The 15091-nt window shown below is 42.4% G+C and overlaps 2 protein-coding genes and 1 long non-coding RNA gene across 11 annotated transcripts in view; 1 reads left to right on the top strand and 2 right to left on the bottom strand.

Annotated features, from left to right (window-relative positions):
* Positions 1-107: 107 nt before the first annotated feature.
* Positions 108-3080, bottom strand: ptrh2 (peptidyl-tRNA hydrolase 2). Of its 3 annotated transcripts, none has more exons than XM_019255436.2 (2): positions 2951-3080; positions 108-1145 (listed from the first exon to the last, which is right to left on the bottom strand). In XM_019255436.2, the coding sequence occupies exon 2, from the start codon at positions 1135-1137 to the stop codon at positions 619-621; it is 519 nt and encodes a 172-aa protein (XP_019110981.1). In that variant the 5' UTR covers positions 1138-1145; positions 2951-3080; the 3' UTR covers positions 108-618. The 3 variants fall into 3 exon arrangements, with proteins under 3 accessions (XP_019110981.1, XP_019110982.1, XP_027129763.1); XM_019255437.2 differs by having other exon boundaries at positions 2955-3075; XM_027273962.1 differs by lacking the exon at positions 2951-3080 and adding an exon at positions 2893-2917.
* A 162-nt stretch (positions 3081-3242) lies between these two features.
* LOC104933516 (vacuole membrane protein 1) overlaps positions 3243-15091 on the top strand; it is a 59143-nt gene continuing 47294 nt past the window's right edge. For 3 of the 7 annotated variants that reach the window (XM_019255433.2, XM_019255432.2, XM_027273961.1), the window contains exons 1-4: positions 8331-8494; positions 8667-8805; positions 11245-11335; positions 12685-12795. In XM_019255433.2, the coding sequence (XP_019110978.2) occupies positions 8353-8494; positions 8667-8805; positions 11245-11335; positions 12685-12795 (483 nt within the window). In that variant the 5' untranslated portion in view covers positions 8331-8352. Of the gene's footprint in view, positions 3262-6183; positions 6764-8330; positions 8495-8666; positions 8806-11244; positions 11336-12684; positions 12796-15091 lie in introns of those variants that run through there. The other 4 variants (XM_027273959.1, XM_027273960.1, XM_019255434.2 and 1 more) reach the window with 4 other exon arrangements.
* LOC109137403 (uncharacterized) lies at positions 3994-8415 on the bottom strand. Its single transcript, XR_002041650.2, has 4 exons — positions 8325-8415; positions 7964-8069; positions 7713-7849; positions 3994-4353 (listed from the first exon to the last, which is right to left on the bottom strand). It is a non-coding gene; the product is annotated as an uncharacterized LOC109137403 (long non-coding RNA).

Genomic DNA, 15091 nt, shown 5'->3' with positions numbered 1-15091 from the left:
CTGATATTGCATCTATATCACCAGCTCTACTGCTGCCCTCTGAAATCACATCCACTACAGTGATCACGGTGGCATTCTGAAGTATTAAAAACTTTAAATATAAAAGAATCATCAATGTTCAGACTTTATTTTGAGATGAGGGTTTGTCTTGTGTTTTATTAAGCGATCATTTTGGGGACCAGAGTGAGTATAGACCTCTTTCACAACAGTAAACGCACAGCTTCAAACTATAACCGCTAAGCCATCGTTAATTTTTATTAGTAACGGGTGATTCTCCTGCTGTGAAGAGCTCTGCTGTTGTTTTACAGTGTGGTTGAGTTGTGTCGAGAGCTACAACCTTCATCTGTTTCCTCCGAGCACCGTGGAGGACTGACGCGAACAGCGTGTGGTGTTTTTGCCACTATCACAGTGAAGTATCATTCGAGAGTCAGCTAGTGTGATATGCATACATCCAAAAAGCTCCGAAAGATTGCACAGAAATAATTTATGTACTTGTACATGTCACTGATAATCATTGTATAAAAATATAAACTCATGGTGGCCCAACTTAGTTTACATTGCAAACGGTTTTGACGATAAAGAAGTTGTATGCAAGTCCTGCACGTGCAAGCTGGAAGTCTAATAGAGCTTCAAGTCTCCGGTGACTTTGTCGATCAGATCTGCCGGGCCTGGACCGATACCCAGCACGGTGCGTGATCCGGGTGCGATTTGTGTCCTTCCTGCATCCTGGATCAGGCTGACAGGAAGTCCCACTTCTTTGGCGTGACCCAGCAGATCAATCAGGGTGTCCTCATCGGGTGCCTTCACCACCACCTTGGGCTGGCCGCAGTACTCCCACTGTTTGAGGAGCTCGGGGTTCCTGCGCTGAACCTGTTTGTAAGCGGACACGGCGGCGTGGGAGCACTGGGCAGCGACTTTCCCTTTGCCCATCTTCAGGTCGTTTCGGACCACTAGTATCATCTTGAACTCGCCTCCTTCTCCCATCACGCTCGCTTCACCGGCACCGTTCCCCACCGCGGCCGTCATCAGGGCTTTGGATGTTGGGCCGAGGCGAGAGCGGAGGTGCCAACCGAGGAAGAGCCCACAGCCCAGTCCAGCTACTACACCCAAGCCCAGTGGAGCACAGAGCAAATCCATAGTTACACCTGCAAAAATAACAGAACAGGAGAAGTCTGTGAGCTTAAAAAAGGAAAATCATGAAATCAAGCACACTCTCTTTTCAGTCTCACATTAACAACATCATCACCCGGTCCGCCTCCGTCCCTCCCTTACTCTTCATACCACTGCCATCCTGGTTCATAGCCTCGTCACCTCCCGCCTGGACTACTGCAACTCCCTCCTCCTTGGCCTCACCCACAAATCTCTCCATAAGCTCCAACTGGTCCAGAATTCAGCTGTCCATCCACCACATCACTCCTGTCCTGCAACAGCATCCACTGGCTCCCGGTCAAATCCCGCATAAACTACAAAATCCTTCTGCTCACATTTAAAGCCATCCATAACCTCGCACCACCGTATCTCTCGGATCTTCTCCACGTTGCTGCCCCGCCTCGCTCCTTCAGATCTTCCTCCTCCATTCACCTGACTGTCCCCTCCGCCCGTCTAGGGCTGGGTATCGTTTAAAATTTTTCAATACCAACTGAGTACTTCATCTGATACTTTTTTTTCCAGCTTGATTCGATATTAATCATGTGAAAAGAAATCAAATCGGTTGCGTAAATGTCAGCGGCATCTCGTCATGATAACCACCCAACTCCACGCGTCTTGAACCGGCTGTACCGCCGTACAAACTATGGGTGGACCAATCACACGGCGCATTGAATCGAAGAACGCTTGTGGTAATTGGCTGCGAGCAAAACCATAGAAACAGTCTTTTTTTCTTGATCTGGGTACAAAAACAAACGAATGCAGGTATCGTCAGGTATGACAGGTGCAGTTTCGATACGACTTGGTACCGGGTTGTTTCGGTTGTTTAAAAACAGCTTTTTCCATCTGATTCAATTGCATTGTCCTATTTCAACCTGTTTTTTAATAACCTGTTTGTAATTTGATACTTTTATGGTTCTTTTTGTTCGTTTCTGTCTCTTCTTCTTTCGGCTTTTCCCTTCAGGGGTCGCCACAGCGAATCAGTTGCCTCCATCTTAACCCTGTCTTCTGCATCCTCTTCTCTCACACCAACTACCTTCATGTCCTCTTTCACTGCATCCATAAACCTCCTCTTTGCTCCTTTCCTCTAGTCCTCCGTTCAAAACTCAGCATCCTCTTACCAATATATTCACTCTCTCTCATCTGGACATGTCCGAACCATCTCAGTCTGGCCTTTTCAAAACCTGTAACATGTGCTGTCCCTCTGGTGTAACTCATTCCTGATCTTATCCATCCTGGTCACTCCCAAAGAGAACCTCAGCATCTTCATCTCTGCTGCCTCCAGCTCTTGGGTCCCTCTCATTCACACACATGTAGTCCGTCTTGCTGCGGCTAACCTCCACCTCTCTCCACCTGTCCCCTGCTCTCACTACAGATCACAATGTAAGGTGTCCTTGAGTGACAGAAAGGCGCCTATGAAATAAAATGTGTTATTATTATCATCTTAACCGGTTGTCATGGAGACCATGTTGGCTCAAACGGACATCCAGTTGTTTACCTCATCTTTATGAACGTTTAACGTTAAACAAACAAGATTTTGTTGTTGTTGACGGTGTGGAGTGACTAAACTCACCGGAAACACAGCTCCTGTGTGTGTGTGTGTGTGTGTGATGACATAACTAACTTTACATGTGAAACTAGCCTAGCTTGGGTTAGCTTCCCGCCCAAAAAAAACCGCACTTTAACGCGACATACATCACTCTACAAACAAACACGCTCTTCATACACGTTCATACATGTTCATACCTCTCTATAGTGCTGATAACACGCGGCTGAATCGTTATAAAGTGTGTTAGTTTCATACCTGCCGGTTTGTTCGACGTGTTGGCGGCATGGATGAAGCTTCAGCTACTGCGCATGCGCATTACGCCACCACGCACTGTTCAGACAACGTCACGACTCTGGCCTCTGATTGGCTGAACCTGACGGCACACCTGTGACATACTTACGTTAGTTTTTAATTAGCATCTTGATTAGACACACCTGTCCAGTTTTTAAACAAATTTGTGAACAAAATTTCCAGACTAATAACCTCATATCTTATCTAATATATTCAATTTAAATTCAATAACTTCTCCAAGGTGTCCTTGAACTACTCAGGTGAGTTAAGCTAAGGTAAGTCAAAGTTGATAAACTGTCATACAGCAATAGGGGCTTTCTTTGATTTCATAAGTTTTAAAGAATCAAAGTAAAGGTGCAGTTCTTTTAGAAAAATGTTAAAACGTGGGGTATTTTTTTAAAAATTTACAAGTATTTGGCGAATATAACCAAGTTATTTATGTTATATTCTAGTTTTCTGTCCTCCCTTATGAAACCAAATCTCACATTATTGTAAGTCAGGGGTGGCACATCTATATTATTATAGGTTAACCAATTTTTTTGTTTAAGTGTTTCTAACTTCTGTTTTACAAAAATAAGTCACGTCCTAAGTAGGGTCATCTTTCACTCAAGTCTCATTTATTTTCTGTCAAGTCTCAGAACAGTGACTCAAGTCAACTTAACTCAATGACTCAATGTTTTTTTTTTTCTTCCAAACTTTACTGAAAGTCATACTAGTTCACATTGTACAATAGTAACATAGCACCAGCATAGTTACATGATAGTATAATAAGGACCAAAAGGGAAAAGCAAAAATAAAACCTAGATGTGACAGACTTTGTAATCTTACATATAAATAAAGTTCTAGTTATAACTGTTGTGACAGGTTATTGGTTGAAAATATCTGCATGAATATTTATTATAGACAGACATTTCTTATTAGTAATTAACTTAAGGGACTTCAAATAATAATCAACTTCAATTAAAAATAGCTTAAATTAAGCTTAAATATAGCTTAAATTGTGGTGATGAATCTTGAAATTTACATTTATGGATGTGAAATTTCCATAATAAAATATAGAGGTTAACTCAATGGCATGTGTCCCCAGGTATTACAAGACAGGACACACAGAAACTAACCTCAGTAGATATCTCTGCAACACAATATACATCTTTAACATAAAATGCAAATTGTCTTCTGTTGATAATTTCAGTTAATTTAATGTTTTGAACCTTTAATGATGGCTGTGTGGTTGACATGTGAAACCACAAATGAGGGACCCTCCTTCCTTGGCTGACAGTTTTCATCGTGCACAGTGGCCATTTCAGTTCATCTTCTCAGACTCGGTTTTCGTCGTGGTTAACTTGACTGTTGGTTCCAGGTCTGGCCTAGGTGTTAGTAAACAGGAAGGAGTGTGTGAAATCAACTTGCTGTAAGGCTCCAGGAGAATATCTTAGAATCTTAGAATTAAAAAAACAGGTTTTAAGTGTGTGTGCTACTTCATCCTGGAAAAAACAAGAAAGGAAAACAATAGTAAGAAAATAATTGCTGATGACAGCAAAAGAATCTACTACTTATAACCATCGAATCACTTGAGAAAACAATTTTCTTAAACATGTGGTATTATTTAATGCCCTCTATTTTTATTTAGTTTTTTTTAACTTTAGTACTTTTTGGTTCAGGAACACTGTGTTCAGGTCTACACCTCGAAACCTGAGGCAGACAAGTACAACCACAACATGATCTATTTGGTCACCCCATAGCTCCGCTGGTGCCAACTGGCATGGGCACCTTTCCTCGCCCAAAATCGTCCTGCCAGTTCAACACCGACTTCTAGGCCAACACTGCCCTCTATTGAACAAAGGTGATGTGAACAAAACTAAATAGGCTGCACCTAAAACCTACAGGCACCTGAAACCACATAGAAATGTAACATGATGCTGGTTTTTTTCACAAGTTTCTCTGAAAGGAGAAAAATGGATAATTGTGGCGTTTTCAGTCGATATCCTAAATAGATAGAATAGAGTGGCACTTGCTTATTAAAATGTGTGCTTCTCATTTTGGTAGCATTCAACAACATCTCCCATTAATCTTAGACCCACATTATACCATCAAGCTCATCTACTCCATATCAATTTTCGAGTGAGACCTCTGCAACATACTTTAATGTGCGCATGGCAAATGTCTTTTTTTCTACATCACAAACAACAAACTGATCTTTCTTCATAAGACATACCAGACAGTATCAGTCGTCACCTCTTTGCATACAGCAGCAGAGACATCTTGTCTACAAACACCTTCCTCTTATTTGTCATGCAGTTATAGGCTCTGTTGTTATTATATTGTTAAAGATGAGATGACACAGAGCAAATATTGAAAGCCAAGATCCAGCCGATAGTGTGCTGCATATGGGCTGAGATGTAAACTCAGAGGACTGCATAATGTCAGCTGGAGTTTTTCTTGTCCTCATGCATGTGAAGTGTTATGGATGACCCTGGATTTAAGTTGGAATATGTGTGACTATTTGCCTGTATTTTTAGAAAATCTTTTTAAAGGTTGCATCATTGAGATGAATTTATGGAACACAGAGGAATGTATTTCTTTTAAAGGCACCATGAGCTGTGATTATAACATTTAGAAAGACATGGTCCACATTTCTTTTTCAACAGTGGTGTATTTATCTTTGGAAAGTATTGTTTAGCCTCTTTTCTGTCAGGAAAGTAGGCTATAATAACATGGCTGTTACTAGGGCAAATCCAAGCTGCCATTGTTCTAGTGACAAAAGGTAAAGCACTACCTGTTTCTCAGAGTACTGGCTGTTTTCAACAGGTAGTTCATCTTTTTATTTTGAAAAGACAATAATGAATTGCTTTACCTCTTCATTTGTAAACGTGTCACAATTCATTTCTATGCTGTAGTTTTAGTATTTGTTTTCTTTTCGTCTATTACTGTGTCCTGCATCAGTCTGTAGTTTGACACACTTTCGTATCTCGACATGAACTAAGTGACCTCTCAGTGATATAACAGGTCAACACCTAATGGGATGTAACTGATCTGACTGAAGTGCTAAGACATCTGGGCAGCCTCCAAATGCTGTGCTTGACATAAATATCATTCCTGCTCTGCACTTTAATATAAAGTATATACTCTATCATTGAAGTCTTATGCTGAATGTTATAAATGACGTTCTGCGTTGACCCTTTTGAAACTCACTCCGACTGTATCTTCCTAATAAGTTCCCAAGAGGAAACTCACCGGAAAGAGTTTGAAATACTTTTCTCACTCTGATAAACAAGGTGGCGCTGAAACTCAAACACGCCGATGGTCTTCTGTTTCTAGTTATGACCTGAAAAATATGATGTCCTGAGGTGTTTTTTTTTTTTTTTTCTTCCAATTTGGGAATTAACTGAGCTCTCTTTGCCCAGATGCCATTCATTCACTCTCCGTGTGAAACCTACTGAGGACTGAGAAGTGTTAGAAGTGCGCTCCAGGAAAGTGATCCACTTATTTATAGACCTTTTAATTAGACTGGCTCTCTGGAGGTTCAACCAAGCAAATGATGAAATCTCTCCCTCTTTCTGTCGTTCTGTGTCTCTCTTATGTCAGCCTTCTCTTCCCTCCCCCGGCAACTCTGTATCAGTACTCTATCCCTCACTGGCCCCCTCCATCACCACACCCTGCACTCAAGTTATGATGCAGTTCATGGGTAGCGTACTTTTGCCCTACATTGCCACTGGGGCTCCACCACAGGTTTTATTTGAGCTCAGAGTTTATTGTGGATTAATCATCAGCTGAACGGTGAGTTTACCCTCTCTGCATAATACATTGCTGAAACACACCAGGCTGTTCTATGGCAGACCTGCTTTGTTTTACACTTTGTGGAAAATTAATGTGTCTCCAGTGCACTGTGATTATCTCTGTTTTGAAATGTGAAAATTGATTGCAGCTTATCAAATTTTCTCATCCTGAAGTGCATGTGCTCTGTGTCCCCGTGAGCTTTTTATTGTCCGTCGCACAAGAGTTACTCAACAGGTCTGTGTTGTTTTGGCAGAGTGGAAGTGGGATTGCGCAATCGAGTGCTGGAGCTGCAGCAGTAGTGCTGTTATGAAACTGTTTACTAGGTACTGATTGAGAATAATGCATAGAAATGTAATTTTAAAATCAAATGAACTTTCCTGTAGAATAAAGAACATACTTGTACACTTGTAGCCGAGGTGCATGATTCATACAAACTGACCTGTTTGGCACCAATTTCTATAATTAGTGTTGCTAACAGGATATCACACAGTGACGCACTTTGTTGAGCCCTTTTGTTGGACAATACATTGTTCTCACTGCAAGTAGAGAAATGATAGGGTGTATTAAATACTGTTGTGCATGAAGCATTGGCACAGTACTACTTATGTGAGTGTGTTTGTGTTCGAGGTTTAATGTCTGTGATGAAAAGCTTTTGTTTGTGGTTCCCTGAGAAGGCCAAGAGTAGCTCTCCAAATGCCTCGCAGTCTAATCGTCTGAGAAGATTTTTTTATTTTCCCGTTACACTTGAGTTGCACAAATTAGACTGCAAAGTACCCAAAACCTCACTGTTCAGTGCTCATGATGTGTGTGTGTGTGCTTGTCCTTCAAGATAACATTGGACAACTAAACTCTAAACCTCTGCAGGAATAATCAGAAGCTGAAAAAAAAAAAAATCAAAGCATTTCTCACAAACCACTGAAAGAAGAGAATCAAAGCATTTCTCACAAACCTCAGAAAGTATCACTCAGATTCCTTCAGGTCCTACAGAGGCATCATGGTCTGCTGTAATATCAGGGCTGTGCAGTGTCTGTAGCCTGACAGCCCAGCCAGGGTGAATGCTTGGAAACTGGAGCCAGAGGCCCAGACCTAGGGTACAGGATAGAGGGATTAGGCGCTGTGTCTGTGTCTGTGTGTGAGTGAGTGTAAGAGAGAGAGAGAGAGGGAGAGACTGACAATTCCACCAGATGGTAAACTGCATACCTCCATGTCAGAGTCCCCATCTCTCTGCTCACTGACAGATTCCTGAGAGACCTGAGGCTCTGTAGTGGAACGCTCTACTCGCAGGCACGTTTATGAACGTGTGGATCTAAATGTGATGAAGAATACATATCACCAACGAACACCATGCGAACATTAGGGGAAGTGTACACTCAGAAATATTAAGATTTGGCATGCTCCCCATTGATGCTAATTAAAGTACCAATCAGGTCAGGCACAGGCCTGATTGGGTTACAGTAATCTGCAGGATATAGGAGCACCGGCTCGTCAGCTGGTGAGTGAGTGTATACAGACATGTTGCTGTGTGTTGTTGCATGTGAATCTGTATTTGTTTTGGGCTCACCTCAGTTTCGTGGCGAGCGACGTACAATATGGAGTGCGTGATGCTGAAGGCCTGTCTCTTCTCTCAGCAGGACTCCCTCCTGGTGAATAAAATGGCAGAGTGTGGGGCTGAAGGTGAACTACCTCAGAGACGGCTCGGTGTCAAGGATCAGCAAAATGGAGAGCTGACAGGTAAAAGCTAAAGACATCAAACATATAGCTGAGCAATATATCAGACATATGTATATTTAAAGATACTTTTATGAGTGCATCAGGGATACAAGAAAATATGTAAAAATGTTTGTATTGTTACTGTAAAATGTTATTAATGTGTGTACTTGCAAAACCCACACTGTGCACCTAGACTCAGATTTGTCCGTGGATGAGAGGAAACAGAGGGACATTGATGAGCGTGCAGCTCTGGTGTTATGGAAGAAGCCTCTGCTGACACTCCACTACTTCACCCTGGAGCTGCTCGTCACCCTTAAAGAGTCGATATGCAGGTGAGACCAAAGGATGGGGTGCAGCCTGCCCCCCCAAAAATGCCTTGCTTCTGCAGGATTGCTGTTTTCAATTTGGACTGCACATCTTGAATGAGTGCATTTGTACAAGCTTACGCCTGAAATTTAGAGAATCGAAACTATATTGATGTTTATATCAAAAACAGTTTAGTGAGAAACTTAAAGAAGGTGACTAAAACACTTCCACTTCCACTTCAATATACATTTAATGCATGAGTTCAAGCTGTACTGTGCACATTAAAGGCAAAGATGAAACTTTAGGCATATTGAGCTGTGCATTTGATCACAGTTTGACAAAGAAAACTGCATTAACATGATCATTTTTCTGTGTATTATTCATTATAGTGCTGACAGGAGTTCACCAGTGTTTTCACAACGTTATTTATAAAGGTGCTAGTGCTGCGTGTCAGTCGCAGGCAAAAAGAGGATGTGATGGTTGTGAAAAAACAGCTGTCATACACTCTCCCACACTGTTCCCCCTCCCAGGCATGCACAAACACACACATACAACCAGACAGGAGGTGACCTTGTTTGTCTCAGTGCTATCAACCCAGAAGGCCTTCTCCCCCATGGTTTAGTCTTCAGTCAGAGGCCTAATGGAACCTATAATGCAACACAAAAGAGACATTGCCGGATTTGTTTATCTTTTTTACTCCTCATTACTCCTCATCCTTACTGCTAATAGAGCCTTTCCACCTCGCCGACTGATTTTACCTTACCCACAAAGCAACGGCATCAGATCAGACGACGTCACAGTTTGCTTTGATGACAAATTCCCCCGCGCTGCACGACATTTCTTTTACACACCTCATAATCTTTGTTGACACCGAGAGCCCAGAAGAAGGTCAGAGTGTACGCACAGGGAGGCCTCTGCGGTTAAGTGTGTGAGGACAACGTGTTTATTTTCTAAACTACAAGAGGATGTGGTGAGCCGCGAGCACCACGAGCAGTGTTCTGACTGAACGAAGCTGCTGTTCACCATCACTCAAAACACATGGTGTTGTTACCGCTGCAGGGGCATACATGCGAACACAATACGCCCAGAGGAGTTTCTCCTCAAACTTCATGAGATGGTTTATAATTCACAGCATCTGTACAGTCCTCAGGGTGACGTACTGTTCAGTGTTGTGGTTCTGCACTTGTTTTGCTTAAACTGTAAACAGGGACTATGGTGATGAAATAGGGAGGACTGGGTTCGTGGTAGGTATGTCAGAGACTCTGAAAGAGATCACCATGGTGAAATGACAGTACAAATAGTTGATGTAAAAGAACTAGTAACAATAGCAGTCAAATATTATGTTAAGTACAATATTTCTCTCTGAGATGTTGTGGAGTTGAAGTACAAAGTAGCCTAAGTTTGAAACCCGAGTATTTTACCTCAAAGTTGTACTTCAACGTTAATGTAATGCTGCAGTACCTAACATGTACTCCACCACTGATTTGTTTCAAAGCAGGTAGGTAGTTAACTCTTTCTTCATTATTAAAATGGGTCCAGTCCCTAATTAAAGTGTCTCCGGTGTTAATAATTAATTGATTCAAAGTCATAAATATTAATTCATTGTCTTGATTAAGCGTACGCGACACAAACATTCAGCAGAAGCACAGAATCTGCACAAATGTTCATCCTCCACGCTCGGCCATCAGGTGTGATGCAATTGTTCAAACAGTTTATTATTAACCTCTATAGTCTAATATCCCATTGGACTGAGAGACTACTTGTTGTCCTGAAAACAAACCAGCCATTGTCAGAAAACACAACCTGGCATGACTAATGTATTTAGCTTGACAGAACTGACAAACCTGACACAGTCGTTTTAACTCAAACCCTTTTCTTAAATCTAACCAAGTAGTTTTGTCGCCTAAATCTAAAATTTTGCGTCTGTTTCTCCACGTTAAAAATATGCAAATATTTAGGGCAAAAAAAACTCCAGGGGGTATTTTCACAACAGCTGGCTTTTGTTTTTGGGATAACCGGCTCTCAGTTTAATGGGAAGTTTTTCAGACTATTGGGGTTTGGGACATTTAGAACAATGGGCGGTTTCCATATGAACACCCTGCTGTGTTTTTTTCTGTTAAAATCAGGTTAGCATGCGAAGCACTGCAAAGGGTTAAATACAGTACATGTCGTGTATGACTACTGTCGCCCCCGTTGGTGAAGAATTTATCTACAGGGGCTTGAATAGTTTCCAGCAGATGTCCCTCTCCCCCAAAGTTGAAATGAAAATGACGCCCACTCTCCACCAAAGAAGTGCATCCTTTCCTTTCACTAATACTGCCTCACTCATGCTTCTAATGATTCCTAATCTTTTTTCATCTGCCCTTCTGCCCCTCCTTCACTCATTACCATACCATTCATCTCTGCCCCCTTCACACTAACATTCATCATTTTCCGCCTTCACCCTCTCCTTCTCCTTCACCCAGGCTCTGGCAGCAAAGACAGACTGTGTTTGGCCTGCTGATCCTGCTTATCCTCCTCTCCATTGCCTATTGTATTGAAGGAGCACACCAGAAGGTGACTGAACACTCTCAACATTCCCTAATAAAGTACATTACAGTCATCCTTTTAATGGAGGTTCAGCACCTGAAGTCCGTTCTTCCACAAAAAAGTTGGTTGGTGGTTGTTCGTCTAAATCACAGAATGCAGGTAGCACATAATACTCCACAATAAATGTGATACACTTAATTGGGGTGACTGTGGTTCATGGACGGGTTGGTGGTTTGCTGCTGCTGCTGTCCACAGGTTGTCCAAACATTTGTCGCTTCGTCCTACTAAGGTTCTGCTTTTCTATTCAGGTCCCACACTGTGGCATGTGTGAATAAGTCTGATTATAGTGCAACTGTCCCACATAATTATTGACACAGAGATTCCCACTGCAGGAGTGCCTATTAAATGATGCCTGCACAAACATCAGGTTGAACAAGTGTGCGCTTGTGTGAGTGTGCTGGTTTAATTATTAACTTGCCACAAAGCTCAGTTCTACCTGCTAATCTCTTATGTCCACAGGGAAACTACTGAAGCTGTGAAATTCAACCACAGCAGACCGTGCATATGGGTCCAACTAAAACCCCTTCCACTTTCTTTTTGTTCCCACTTTTTGTGGTTTTCCTGCCATAAGCCGTAGTATTTTAAAATCTGCTGCCATGAAGCATTTTTTCACTGTTATTCAGAGTTGTGTAATCAGTTCTCAGTAACTACACATAACTATCGGCCGTGACTAACACTCCACTTCCCAGCAGCCTGCCAGCAAAGAGACAGACAGTGTGCGGTGTTTTTGTTTTGCTGGGTTTCCTGGGAAATGGAGTCTTACTCAGATCCCCCCCCTCTTTTTACCAGTCAACCCCCTCTCCCTTCTTCCCGTAATCTACACACTCCACGCTTCCTCCAGAGCACAACCTGCCTTGGCTCCAGGGAGGAGGTGTGAACTCAGTGATAGATGGAGTGACAGTGGTGGATGAACAGGAGGAGGAACTTGGCTTGACTTTACTTTACTAGTTGTGTAAGAGCTGCCTGCCACAGAAAAAAAGAATAATGGTGCTGTTCTTCTGTCAGTGTGCTGAACACTCCTACCCCAGGGCTCTGTCCTCTAAACTCAACAACAGCCTCTGTCTGCAAAGGTCTCTCTTCCTTTTCCTCTGTCTCTCTGCAGCTCTCTTGCCCTCTCCAACCCTTTTTAAGCTCAGTCCTGTTTTGCACACTTTCACTCTCGTACCTTCTCTCTCTCTCTCTCAGTCTCTGTCCCTCCCCTCCTCTGTCTGTTCTCTCTCTCCCCCCTCCTCACCCCCTTCTTGTTTTTCCTCACACTCTATGTGTGCATGTGTTTCTGCCATGTGGTTGACCGCCCCTCTCTCTGGCCTCCGCAGTATGTTCGCTACATGGAGAAGAAGACACTGTGGTGCGCCTACTGGGTCGGCCTGGGCATCCTGTCATCGGTGGGTCTTGGCACCGGCCTGCACACCTTCCTCCTCTACCTGGTAAGAAAATGTGACTTTCTACGACAAGTTGCACACTTTCTTTTTATTTTTTCACTTGCCTGTGCATGTTTCTGTCAGAGCTCACACACACACACACTCACACACTCACACGGTGGATGATGATGGTGGTGCAGTGACGCAGGTCTTAAAAGGAGCTCTGTTGATGCCGTTGTTGGGTTGTTGCTAAGGCTTTAGTGAGAGCATTATTAAGGAGCTTTTTCCTTTTTTTTTATTTATTTCTCCTCATGCATTTGCACATGCATACGTGAGGGTCTGTCTGCGGAGCGGGGCGGAGATGAATAGGCGCTGTGGCAGCCGCACTGTTTTGACAGGCAGTCCAGGAACAATCGCACTCGCTGACCCCTCTGACTGAGTGCACATGAGGATAAAAACACTCTCCCTCCTCCTCTCGGAGTTCTTTCTCTTTCCTTTCACCCCACTCTCCTCAGCCCCCCAACTGCGCCGCTCACTCTCACTTTCTCTCTCCCTCCTCCTTTTTACTCCTTCTCCTTCTCTCCTCTGCGCACAGTCCCCCTCCTTTTTTTTTTTTTTACTCCCTCTTTACTCCTTCTGGGTGTTTTTTGAGCGTGGGTCTCCACTGCTGTCCCAAAACATCTGCTTATCTTCACTGCTCTGAGTCCATCTGTCACCAGGGGAGTCCACGCTGTGCCCTCACCCAGTGGAGCTGAACTGGAAACTTTGAAGTGCGTGTCCTCCATTCTGATGTTTTTTTTTTTTTTTTAAAGCCAAATTCTGCCGCTCCCAAATGTAATTTGAGAGTTTCTGTTTTTTCTGTACTCTCTCTCAGCTTTTCAGACTTGGGGTTTTTCAAAGTAGGATGTCACCATCTAGTGAGTGTGGCTGCTACTGCAGGTTGTGGTGTCATTGGGTTCATGACAGAACTTGGTGCTCTTTGCTAGAGCTGCTGTCGTGCATTTTTTATAGAGCTTGACTGATATCTTTTTTCTTTTTTTTTAAAAAGGCCGATACCAGAGCGGATATTTTTTTTTTTTTTTTTGGATTTAATCCACCAGTGCGTGATGTTTTATTGTGGATATTGAGATAAAATGTTTTTATATTGTATGTTTTGGCTAAAAATAGCACTTTTAAGCATTCAGTGTTTACCCTTTAAAAAGACTTGTCGTAGGTTGGAAATGCCTCTGAAACCACATTCAGACCACGAGACAGCGCTGTAGACGTTGAAACGTTGCAGGCTTACACAGACTGGCAGACATGAACCTGTTGAATGCAACTTGTCCACACCGGAGTTAATTCTCTGGTCAGACACCTAGATCATTTTTTGTTGTCACTAAGGATCATTTATTGCTTACATTACATCTGTCTTTGATCATCTGGTACTGAAACGTCCATAAGTGTAGCCTAATATTGGCCTGAGTTATTAGTCTAACTGTATTTGTTTATGTAAAGAACCCTGTCTGATCTAGTATCTGCTTTCTTTCTTCCTCACTGGGAGCCTTAACCACAAGTAAGAAGCACAAAACTGACCTCAGGATTATAATTATACAGCTTCTTTTCTGTAGAAGGGCTCTGTTTAAAGGAACTATTGAGATTCTTGGGTGATTTTGTAGATTTCTTGGTCCTGACGACAGATATTTCTGATTTTTGGCAGTGATAATAAAAAAAAGTTTTAAGAACTGCTGTGGTAAGTGAACAGTGCCAGCAGACATGCTGTCCTGTTTTGAGGAACTAGGACTGGGTCAGTGAAATATAACTGGGTCAAACCATTTCAGAACACTGGGTAAGATGTTGCTTCAGACTTACAAGTGTAACTCTCGCAGCTTGAACTTTTCTCAAAGTGTTTTCTTTCCCGTCTGTAAGAATTAATAATGTGCAGCGTGTTTACCAGCTCTTGACTTTGATTTACACTCATGTCAACAGTTGGAAAGAACACCACCACAGTCACCCTGTAAGTGAAATACAAGTGCACCACTACAGATATACACCAGCTACAACTCAACTTTAATTATACCGCTTCTCATCCAGAAGCCTACAGCTTGATGGAACAACTGAATGCCATTTTCACTGTGAGGCGTTGAGTAAACCAGCAGCTCAGTCAGTCAGTCGATCCATCATTTATTTGACCAGCAGGAAAAAACTTTATATATTATAAATTATACTTCTATTCTATGATAATAAACAGACTTTCTTTTGATTCTGGACTGTTGCTCGGACAAAACAAGACATCTAAAGACGTCACCCTTGGCTCTGAGAACATGTGCAGGACGTTTTTTTTCAATATTTTCTGACATTTTATCGACTAAAACAACAAATCTAG

Source organism: Larimichthys crocea, chromosome XXII (assembly GCF_000972845.2).
Source record: "Larimichthys crocea isolate SSNF chromosome XXII, L_crocea_2.0, whole genome shotgun sequence".
Classification (NCBI taxonomy): Eukaryota; Metazoa; Chordata; class Actinopteri; family Sciaenidae; genus Larimichthys; species Larimichthys crocea.
This window is presented reverse-complemented; position numbering and strand designations above follow the sequence as displayed.

Excerpts from the sequence above, each read along its gene's own strand:
- ptrh2 (XM_019255436.2), bottom strand. The coding sequence starts at position 1,137 with ATGGATTTGCTCTGTGCTCCACTGGGCTTGGGTGTAGTAGCTGGACTG.